This window comes from Archocentrus centrarchus, chromosome 12 (genome assembly GCF_007364275.1).
Source record: "Archocentrus centrarchus isolate MPI-CPG fArcCen1 chromosome 12, fArcCen1, whole genome shotgun sequence".
Lineage (NCBI taxonomy): Eukaryota > Metazoa > Chordata > Actinopteri > Cichliformes > Cichlidae > Archocentrus > Archocentrus centrarchus.
The window spans coordinates 24,321,459-24,333,107 of NC_044357.1; the positions used below are offsets into that span (position 1 = coordinate 24,321,459).

At 44.3% G+C, this 11,649-nt stretch overlaps 1 protein-coding gene across 1 annotated transcript; it reads right to left on the reverse strand.

Annotated features, from left to right (window-relative positions):
* Window positions 1-1,707: 1,707 nt before the first annotated feature.
* Window positions 1,708-7,049, reverse strand: dnajc25 (DnaJ (Hsp40) homolog, subfamily C, member 25). Its single transcript, XM_030742516.1, has 5 exons — window positions 6,660-7,049; window positions 3,793-3,945; window positions 3,347-3,717; window positions 3,157-3,256; window positions 1,708-2,506 (listed from the first exon to the last, which is right to left on the reverse strand). The coding sequence occupies exons 1-5, from the start codon at window positions 7,047-7,049 to the stop codon at window positions 2,384-2,386; spliced, it is 1,137 nt and encodes a 378-aa protein (XP_030598376.1). The 3' UTR covers window positions 1,708-2,383.
* Between the last annotated feature and the right edge of the window lie 4,600 nt (window positions 7,050-11,649).

Consider the following 11,649-nt stretch of genomic DNA (forward strand, 5'->3'; position numbering starts at 1 on the left):
CCTTGTATTGTTTGTTTTTGTATGTTTAAAAAAATGTATGTTAATAATTTTTATTGTTAATGGAAAACCTGACACGTGTGCTTCGTCTTCTTTCTCAGTGGAATATGATATTACCACATATTACCATTAACTGCTCACTGGAGACTTTATTATTTACACCTGCAGGTTCTGGGTTGGGCCCTCTTTTGCCTGCAGAGCTGCTTTAATTCTTCATGGCTCAGGTTTGCTGGAAACATTCCTCAGAGATTTTGGTCCACACTGACATGACAGCATCAAACAGCTGCTGCAGGTTTGTCGGCTGCACGTCCACGATGAGAATCTCCCGCTCCACCACATCCCAAAGCTGCTCGTTTGGATTGGGATCTGGTGACCGTGGAGGCCGTCTGAGTGCAGTGAACTCACTGTGAAACCAGCATAATGTGGTCATAAAGGGAAGGACAGTCAGCAACAATGCTCAGATAGGCTGAGGCAGTTAAATGATGCCTGAGGGGCCCAAAGTGTGCCAAGGAAATATCACCCACCACCCTGAACTGGTGATTCAAGGCAGGATGGACCCATGCTTTCATGTTTACTCCACGCTCTGACTCCACCGTCTGAATGTTGCAGCAGAAATTGAGACTTATTTGAGCAGGCAACACGTTTGCAGTCTTCTGTCCCGGTGTGGCCGTCTGCTGCTGCAGCCCATCTGCTTCAAGGGTCGACCTGCTCAGAGATGCGCGTCTGCATTCCTCCGTTGTAATCAGTGGTTATTGCCTTCCTGTAAACTCAAAGCAGTCTGGCCATTCTCCTCTGACACGTGCTGCTCACTGGATATTTTCTCTCTTTCAGATCATTCTCTGTAAACTGCAGATTTCTGTAATACTCAAACCAGCCGGCCTCGCACCAACAACCTTACCACATTCAAAGCCACTTAAATCACCTTTCTGACCCATTCTGATCCTCGGTCTGAACTTCAGCAGGTCATCTTGATCATGAATGAATGAATGCCATGTGATTGGCTGATTAGATATTAGAGTTAAGAAGCAGGTGAACCTCGGTTCTCGCTGTGAGGCAGCAATGCTAATTAGTGCTAAATAACTAATAAAATACTAGAATTTAATTAACCAAATGCTGGAGCACAGACTTCTTGGACACACAGCAGCCTCATCATTGGTCAGATAATCCAATTAAAACACTCCAACAGAGGTCCAGTTCAGACTCCAGTTACTGAAGGTGAAGTATGCAGATAGCTAACAGCTACAGTGAAAGACCCCAAAATTTAAGCCTCAACAAAATCCACCCCAAAAGAATTTGCCCTCATACAGCTGCTATGAAGGGGGCAAGCAATTAGAGAGAGCTGAGCTGTTAGCATCAGGCTGTAAACATTTTAACATGGGAGTCTATGGGGACTGACTCACTGCTGGAGCCTGCCTCAAGTGGACATTAGAAGAACTGCAGTTCTGGTGCTTCACGGTTCGGGTCACTCGGCAGGATAGAAACCAGCAGCTGCTTCAGTTCAGGCATGAACCAGAGGGTTTAAAGCTTCTGATGTCACACAGGAAACAAGTGTTTCCTATAGAGACGTTTGTAAAGAAGGTGAATCAGCATGAAACTTCATATTAAAAAACTAAACAGTTACCCTTTTATTTATGCTCAGTCATCTCCGGATGGGTGGAGGTGTGTCCTTGTTTTTTTGTTTTTTAAAAGCTGAGGACAGAAAACTCAAACTTTTCAATTCAGAGTGACTTTAATTTTGCTTTGCCACTGAAAAGACAAACTGCAGAAACAATAAATAACACTGAAAGTAGAATCAGCCTTTGAGATGCAGTAAACTGTAAGCAGCCACCTAAAGGTCTGAAGAGACTGACGGTGATGAAGATCAGCAGCTGCGACTTTGGCTTCCGCTTACACAACATAAACGCCTCGTTTTCTTCAGATAAAAAAAGCTTCAGCGATGCATTCGAGACAGAAAAGCCCTGGGAGAAATGACCGCTTCTTTGCGCTAACCAGGTTTGATGTTTCCACCGTCTCACTGAAGGACACTTTGAGCTGCTGCTGAGCTTCAACTCGCAGCCGGCTGGCCAATTATCCAACAGAAAATCACTTAAGAAGTCAGGCACCAAAGTCGCTCAGTGTGTTTTTACCAGCAGGAGAAAATTATTAAACTTTATTGTACTTTGAAGAAGAAAAAAAAAAAAAAGCCATGATATAAAAAATTACTGAAAGGTCTGAAGCTTCAGCTCACAGTTTATTCCTCCATCGTCCCCTTTCTGGCCTGATTGCTATGAAAATATCTCTGCTATATAATCTTTCTGTACAGGTACGTTTCTCCACACAGCGCGGTGCGTGTGTGTGTCGGCACTGAGGCAGGTGTGTCTGTCGTCGCGGACGCTTCGCGCGGCCGTCAGTCGTCGATGAAGGTGAGCCGGCCCGGCCCCTCGTTCTTCATCCAGCGGCGGTACTGCTTCATCCTCGTGTCGGTTGCCATCTTCACCTTCATCTCCTCCTCCTGCTCCTTTCTGTACACCTGAAAGACGCCACCAACATTTATGAGGGTTAGGTTTTTATACGGGGCTGAGGCGCCGGCTCTCTGCTGGAGACGGTCGAGCCAAAGGTTGCAGGTTTGATCTCCGTCCTCCCCTCTGCTCTTCTGTCTGTGCCACCCACAATAAGCATCATAGTACATGGACAGAGACACACGTTTGTACTGAATCTCCACCCCATCCCAGCTAACACTCACACTAAGCTTCCTGATGGAAACCCTGAATGTGCACAGACAGCAGCGGTGACGCTGGCTGCAGGAACTTCACTTTCCCCCCCCCTCCACTGTCAGACTACAGCTGAAGCTCCTCCTCTCAGCTGGAGGGCCATTCTAACTAGAACCTGCAGCAGGTGGAGAACTGTTCCACTGTTCTGCAGAGCGGGGTCTAACACTGCCAGCTGGAGTCGGTCCACAGGACGAGGAAACTGCTGGAGAGGCAGCTACAATATATTTACACAGATAAGAGTTTGTAGTTCATGCATTTTCAAAAGCGTGGGTACACATGGGCATAACTTCAGCCTTCGAGCTGAGTCAGTGTTTATTCAGACGAGCAAACTGATGTAAGGGAGGAGGACGAATCTAAAAACACAGCCGGAGGCTCTGACGAGGAGGAGAAACAATTTACTGCGACCAACCTCGAAGTTTTCTTTGACCCAGAGCTGCTTGTCCAGGAAGGTCTGTTTGGTGTTTTCCTCCAGGCGGTCAAACTGAGACTGGGACAGCTTCATGTGCCTCCTGAGGATTAAACAAAAAAACGAGGTATGAAGGATATTAAAGTTTCATTTCATCCCTCCAGGTAGTTTTACAGTTTGTACCCAAACCGACCTGATGATGTAGAGCTTCTCCTTGTCTCCGTACTCCTCCCTGCAGATGGTGAAGCGGTACACCCAGGAGACGTACCACACCACGTAGTTGGTGAGGTAGTACGGGAAGAGAACGATCTGACACAGCAGGATGTCCGACAGGTTGGGCTTCTGGTAGCCTCCTTTGATGTCGATCTTGTTTTTGATGATGTCGCGGATCACCTCCTCCTCCTGCTCCCGGATCTCCTCCTTGGAGCGTCGGTTCTTGCCCTTCTCCTTGGAGCGGTTGAGGAGTCCTTGCTGCTTGGCGATCTCCGTGGCCTGGATGCGGTACTTGGGGACGGTCATCAGGTAGTTGATGACCTCGTTGTAGCTGCTGTGCCAGCTGTAGTACTGCGGGAGAGACGGGGACAGGTTTGTTGGCGTAACAAACAGAACACCGCCCGACGTACTCGGCCGCGGTCGTACCTGGAAGATGGAGATGGCACAGATGGTGACCAGGACGACGACCCTGACGTCCACTTTGGGGGCGAGCCGTCGGCGGTAGTAGGCGTAGTAGTGCTGGTAGTACTCCTCAGGGTGGTCCAGCATATAGTTGTAGTCCCGCCGTGTGTCCTCATCCTGCACGCACGCACGCACGCACGCACACACACACACACACACACACACACACACACACACAGAGCTCGTTACTTCTGGTTGTTTTTTCCTCGCTCCACAAAGCAGGCTTAGTGAAAACTCTGAGTTTGTTTCAGAAAGAGCGATCAAACTCTGCGTCAGCTACTGAAACTCTGAACCTCACCTGCTCCCTGGCAGGTAGGGATTCAGGCTCCGCCCCTCATGCTGCACCTGAAACAGCTGACTGAATCATTTCCTCATTCATGTAGTCGATATAAAGCACATTTTAGAGCACATCAATCAGCAGAAGGTGGTTAGTTGTCACATTGTTACAATAAATGTGACAGCTAATCAATCTGACAGATCACTGGACACTGAATTTATTAGTTTAGAATAAAATCGAGCTCTAGCACGTGTCTTTCTAACTCTTCGGGTTGTCAGCCTGATGCCCTGCACTGAAACATTTACTGCAGCAGTCGCTGTTTAAATAAATCTCATCCTCACGAAACTTCAGGCACAAAAAGCACCGATCGATGATCAGTCAGTCACAGCTGCCGTCTCCATGGAAATTATGGGAATGTTTGGGAGGAGATGAGGCTGAAATTACTTTAAGATTCAAATTTGGACTAAATGCCAACAATATCAGAGTCACGGACATTTGGGGACTTCGAGTCGCCGGCGATTAAAAAGTGGGCGGGGCATGAGATGAACTCTCAACTTCCAGGCAAGCAGTTGAAGCAGCGACCAATGAGAGCGCAGGATACTGTTGGTTGCTGTATGGCCAGTAGTAAATATGTTAGAGGCGACCAGAGCTGAAATGCCTGCTAGCAACAGCTGTCAGCTTCACAGTGATGCGCTACGAGCTAATTGCTTCCAGTATGGCTGCAGCTTTATGATCCACACTGACATTAAATTCATATTAAAGTGGAGGCTCAGCTCTTTATTTACACAGGTGATCAAACTCCAGCTGACTGAACTGACTAATAATTAATTCAGTTTGTTTCTGGAACAGAAACCTGCAGGAGCAGTGACCGGAGGGCCCCTCTAATGACCACATTCTCCAGCTGGCTGGCAAACAGTTGCTGGAGGTTGTCACGGTTGCTCATTAAACAACGGGCAACTGGCACGGAAGATCCTACCTGTCTGCAAACACTCACCAGCTACTCTCTGAGTGGTAGGGAAACTTGGAAAAAGCGTGACGTAGGGCTGCAACGATTCCTCGAGTAACTTGAATAATTATAAAAAAAATCCTAGAAGCGAATTTGTTGCCTCGATGCTTCGTTTAAACTCTGTGGCGCTCAGTTGTCTCCATGCAAGTGGAGCGATTCACCTACATTAGCAGCACTGAAGTTCTCCGTTATCATCTTCTTCTTGTAGTGAGTTTGTTTCACAGAAAGAAAAACTGCAGTATAGAAGTTAAAATATGCAGATGAACTGTTAGTACGAAAAAAGTATTTATCTGATTACTCAATTAATCGATGGAATAATAGATAGAATACTCGATTACTAAAATAATCGATAGATGCAACCCTAGTTTGATGCAATCCAGAAATGGAGAACATTCTCCTTCAAAGTAAAAGTTGCACCTTTTGAAACATGTTGGCTGCTGTGCTAAGGTACAACCTTTACTTTGAAGACAAACATTCTCCATTTGGATCCAAGCTTCTCGACCACTCGAGTGTTTGCAAACAAGTCACCATCCTCCATGTAAACCACCAGTGACCACAGCAATCTGCCAGCAACAAACCACAAGGTTTTAATACCTTCTATTTGATTTCATCTGCCGACAGCAAGCTACCACCAGCAACCACTCTCCAACCAGTTGGAGAATACACATTTTTCCCAAGCAACCACCGACTGCAGAGGGGGGGGGGGGGGGGTCGCTGAGTGGTCTCTAGGCCTGTGTACCTGATTCTGTTTTCAGTCGACTTCAGTAACAATCCTGAGATGAAAACAATTCTTAAAAATACATGTATGTGCAGCATGTTTATAATATGGGCTTAAATAATATATTAATGTCTCAGAGTCTGTAAATTAAATGAGTTGGCTCAGCAGGGATAATATTTAATGAGAAAAGTGGAGAATATTCCTGTGAGAATACCTGAGAGTCTCCCTGCATTACACTCCAGTTTATGATTTTTGTGTTTTCGTTTACTTTCAGATTTTTTCACAATTTCATAAATGGATGCAGAGAAATGTGCAAACTGGTGCATAAAAATCCACCAGAATGCAGCACATACAGTGTGACGCTCAGCTGGAGAACCTCTGGATGCCCCACAGTTATGCTTAAGTTTCCTGTGCCTGCAGTCTGTTTAAAGGTGTATCAGAAAACCTCAGCTTCTGGGAGCTGGCCAATCAGAGGAAAGTTAGCTTTTCTGGACAAACGGCCTTAAAGGGACAGCTTGTTGAGCTGAGGAGCAGCACAAAGGGCCAATTTTTGAACTACGAATAAATAAAAACTACAAAACTACTCCAGAAAAGCCCAAGACTGTACATGTGGAAATAATAACTTGAAAATAGAGCGCCTTTAACATATGGTCAAATATTAACGGACTGGTATCACAGAGTGGCACAAACAGTCTCTGAGTGGATGATACAATAAGAGTATAAATGTGGGGACGCGGTGGCCTCATAAAGCAACATCTCCTCACTTTTATAATTAAAGTGATAAAAACACTGCGGGACTCAGTAAAGCTGTGAAACACACGCAGGCGCACCTTTAGCGTCTCGTATGCGGTCGCAATGAGCAGGAACTTGGTGTGCGCGGACTCCAGGGTCTCCCCCTCCGAGCCGGGCTCCCCCGGCCTGAAACGGTCCGGGTGGTACCGCCGGGCCAGCTGCCGGTAAGCCCGGGCGATCTCCGACTTGGAGGCCTCCCGAGTGACGCCGAGCACGTCGTAGCACACCTCCTTCCCGCAGTACAGACCCTCCACCAGCGCCGAGACCGCCGGCAGGGAGGACACGGAGAGGAGCAGCACCGCGAGCCGCCACCACGACTTCACCGACCGCGGACACCCGGAGCGCCGCCCGCCGCCGCTCCGCTCCTCGGGAGCAACCATCTCTGCCGTCCGCCTGCCTGCTGTCCCGTCGCCCACTGAACACGACATCAAAACGAGCCGGAGCGGAAGGATGACGAGCCGCCAAAGATCGTTTATAGTAAGATGAAGCCTCCTTTCTTTCTTGGATAGATAGATAGATGATACTCAATCACAAAATAAAAGCAATAAAATAACTGAAAACATGAATAATCAATGTATCTATCTAATAGTATTCATCAATTAATCATTGTTGCAAAGTGAATCACTTCAGAAAATAAAAGAAGAAATAAAACAAAAGATACATTTGGCTGTGGTGAACAGTAAAAACACACCTTGAATTTTTAAATTGCCCCCCCCCCCCCCCCTTCACACAAAACAATAAAAAAGAAAATAAAAATAATAAAAATAAAAATAAATACAAGAATTAAGAATATAGGTGCTGTTAGTAAGATGTGAACAAATCAATGAGCTATAATGACCCCTGTGCCTTGTGCAGACACTGAGAGCAGACGGTGCTGTTAGCAGAATAATAATGATTATTGTTGCACTGAGGAAATAACAGGAGGGGTGATGGAGGGGAGGGAGCAGCGCTGACTGTCCTTTTGTGAGTGTCTCTTTTTAATTTCAGACTCACCTGACCACGGGCAGAAGTGTCAACAGGCCTTGTTGGGTGTGTGTCATTAATGACGGCTCTGGTGGTGTAAAGGTCCTGTAGTGAGGGGGAGACTGCTCCTGAGGTGAACAGTGCAGTCTCCATGCTACGGTGTTACTGAGTTGGTAATTACACTCTAACTGTACAGCTACATGATGATAGCAGAGTTTCTTCTAACGGATTTATCCCTTTGTGGATTTTATTCTCATAAATGTAGGACTTTAATCTTGATAATTCAGAATTTCTCAGGGAAAACATGCATAATCGAAGGGAAATAACATGACTATTTAGTATTCTTTATTCTTTATGCCATTATTTATGACATCCACATTGCAGGCCGTGTGTGTGTGTGTGTGTGTGTGTGTGTGTGTGTGTGTGTGTGTGTGTGTGTGTGTGTGTGTGTGTGTGTGTGTGTGTGTGTGTGTGAGGGAGACATCTGGGTCAAACATTAACTGCTAAAAATACTTTCATACTTACCAAATATTTTCTAAACAACAGAAGCTGTAACGAATGAATCACTGAATAACTGATCTGAGAGCTGCCTCCTCCTCTCATAAACAACCTTTGACTCGAGGACTGAAAGATGACGCGGCATGCAGCGACAGCCTCTCTGTCGCCCTCTAGTGGTGGAGTTAACAGCTGCAGTGAGTTTATTCATGAAAGCCTCACACAGTTATAAAGTTATGTTTATGATTCATTCTCTTCTTTCTTTGATTTTCTCTGCATTTAGTTTCTTGCAGTTTGTTTTTCTGGTGGTTTTGGAGGATAAATATCAGGTTTCCAAAAATCAAGTGTTTGGTATGTTTAGGAATTTCCTTCTCTGACTTTGGGGACTAATGTTTGCCATAAGGTTTGATTTTATATAATTTTAATCATTTAAAATCTTTACAATCTTGCATACATGCATCTATAAACTTCGTTACAGCTTCAAAACACTTTCATGGCTTCAGTCCTTCACTGCAATATTTTTAATTTGCTCAAATGTTTCATTCAGGAGTTTTTGGCCTCCAAAAGATTTTCTATGGAAGCTTCTTTCTGACACCGATGCTTTATTTATTTATTTTTTTGTGTGCTTACAACTGAGCTCTCTGAGCATGTTACCTATATCAAAATGTAGCCACAAGCTTCGTCTCTCCCACAGTGCCAATGTCCACCTGAACAGGTTTTGTATTTCAGATTTGAACCTTAAGTGACTGGTAAGTCACCATCCAGCTCTCAGTGTAAACTGTGATCTCCACCTCCCCACAGATGTCCACACCTGTGGACAGGTGTGGACATCTTCCTCTGTGTTCAGAGAGTAAAACCATGTGATGTATTCTCACACTCAGCTACTTAAACTCCAATTAAACAAGCTTTACCCTTCTTCAAACTCATCTCAGAGGCCTCATAACGGGATATGCCAGAGGAACACCTGAAGATCGGAATCATTTTCTTTTTTTTTAAAGATTTGAATGGAAATTCTGCAAATGCAATTTTTATTTACTCGTGACCACTGAAATATTATCTGTCTCCAAATTATTTTTTCCTCTTGATACTTATGTTGCTGCCCCCCCTCTCTCTTTCTTGAATAATCTTAATTTTTAAAAATATTTTGGGCAGTGTGGGCGAGCATTGACAACCAGCAGTTGGGTGCTTGTGGCACAACTGTCCCCTCAATTTTAACTGCACCCTATACACCTCATAAATTGATAAAACATAAATACATACATTTATCAAAACACAAGTTGGGTAGGTCATCCCACACCCTGATTTCCTATACCTTACCCTGGGTGGGGGTTGGGTGTTTCTTTAGGGACCAGGCATCCTGGGGTCGCTGTTGGCCCTGGGTGGATTTCCACTCGCCCCGTCTTCAGACGGTGGGTAGATATGGATGAATGTGTGTCTTTGTTTATTTGTCACAGTCTTCATGAGTGTGTGTGTGTGTGTGTGTGTGTGTGTGTGTGCGTGCGTGCGTGCGTGTGTGTATACATGGCCGGACCTGGGTCTGGGCCTTGTGCCTTGCCTCCCTGCTGCTCCTCGCTGGTTGCCCCCACCACCCAGGGGGACTTGAGGTTTCTGGGCGGGGCTGGATGTTCTAGCATGGGTGTTGACCTGCTCCCCTGGGGTTCTCGTCGCCTGGAGCCCTTGCTCCTCGACTGGGGAAGGGCTCCGTCTGGGACCTCCCTCTCCCCTCTGCTGGGGTGGGTGTGCGGTTGTCTTTGGAATGAGTGGCCGCGGGTCTTTGTAGGTCTTAATGGGCTGCTGGTGGCCTGGGCTTCCTGGGGCTTTCTCTACCCGCCTCTAGCTTCTGATGGGCGGAGCTGCGGCGTCCTGCCCTCATTGGTAAGTACATTTCATGACACAGACACAAACAGCCATGCAATCACAACACAGCAAAATTGTTGGTTTGCGTATCTGTGCTTCGTTTGTTTAGTTTTTCCCACACAAATTTATTTTTCCAAGTATTGTTAGTATTTTGTTTTGTTTTTTCTTCTCTTACAGGTTCAAAACTGATGAACTATTTTGGTTTATTTACTTGTGCTCTTTCCCCCTTTTTCTATTTTCTACCCATTCTCCTTTTTTCTCTTTCTCTCTTCCTTTTTCTTTTCTTTTTCTCTTTTCTTTTTCCTCAGCCTGTCAGCTTTGGCACAGAAATCTGTATGTTAAAAATAACTCAAATAAATAAAATAAAGGGCCAAACACTAACAAGATGAGCCTATAGAGAACCTATAGGAACAAAAATCACAGCCATCTAGGAGGGGCCCAAAGTAGAGCCCCTGCTCCTCCACATCAAAAGCCAGTTGAGGTGGTTTTGGTTTATTATATCGCCAATATATTAAAAAATGTTTAATAGCTTTTTTCTCTCTTGATTTTTAAGTCTCAAATTTTTAAAATGCTTTTAATTTTTTTTTTGTCGCATTTAAATTTTAAATTAACAGCACTTTATTAAGGGTGCTTTGTTCTCTTGTTTGTGCACTGGTTGAAATTTTGTGACCTTAATGTAAGGGTTAAAAAATGTGCAAAACTGTTTTTATAAATGGAGCCACAGCTGTTCAAGTACTGCTTGTTTTTTGTTATGGGGGTTTCCCACAAGTATGAACTCCAGATATATTGTAAGTATAATATGTATGAAATTCAACACAGCCAGGCTGTTTTGATTTTAGGTTTTGTTGAGCTTAGCTGGCTTGACAAAGCCTAAAATCTCTGTTGTAGATAACGGATACCATGAAGAGGGTTATCAACTGTCTCTGTGAAGCAGGACCCTGTTTCAGGCTCTGTGCACATTCAGATAGAAAGGGCCATTTCAAATGACTCTTCTTCCACACAGAACCATCCCTGTGAGTTCCACCTATTTCAAGCAGACATTATCAGACAATGATAAAATTGTGATTAAAAATCTATAAGAGAACAAGGGTGTTAGGATCTTGAAACACTGGGGGCTTAACCCAGCCCTGAAATCTTTTGGATTTTCACTTGATAACAGCACCTCTTTAAAATGATTTACTATATTTTCTAGTAAAATTAATATATAAATGTCAAACATTATGTGCTACCTAAAGGCTGAAGTCACAGAATGATACTGAAATAAAAATTTGAGCTCTTCTGTTTGCTACTATTTTTAATTTTGAGCAGCAGGAATAAAACCTTAAAAAAAGTAGAAATGTTGATCAAGTAGTTATTTGTGAGACAGTATGCTAACAGTATTAAGTTCAGTTTTTAAACTTAACCAGCCGCAGTCTCAGATCTTCTGCTTTTATTGTACCATAATGGCTCCTTTTAAACTGTCACCTCTTTTTCCCCTTTCTCACCAATCTGTTGCACTCTTCATCTCATCTGCTCTCTCTTAATGTCCTCTCCTCTCTCCTGGTTATAAGAAGAAAGCAATAAGCATGTGCTAATCAAACTCTATCTAAATCATTTTTATATGATTATTTGGCATTTAACAACATGTTGTTCATCAACTTATTTTAAAAAGTGACTGAACCAATAATTCAAGAAATATCAGATTGCATAAAAGCAAATTATTAATGCACTATT

Bases quoted from the DNA above. Each gene is read 5' to 3' on its own strand.
- dnajc25 (XM_030742516.1), bottom strand. From the start codon at position 7,049: ATGTCGTGTTCAGTGGGCGACGGGACAGCAGGCAGGCGGACGGCAGAG. The intron at 3,718-3,792 runs GTACGACCGCGG...TCTCTCCCGCAG, and splicing joins GTGCCATCTCCATCTTCCAG to TACTACAGCTGGCACAGCAG. The intron at 3,257-3,346 runs GTCGGTTTGGGT...TTTAATCCTCAG, and splicing joins GAGAAGCTCTACATCATCAG to GAGGCACATGAAGCTGTCCC.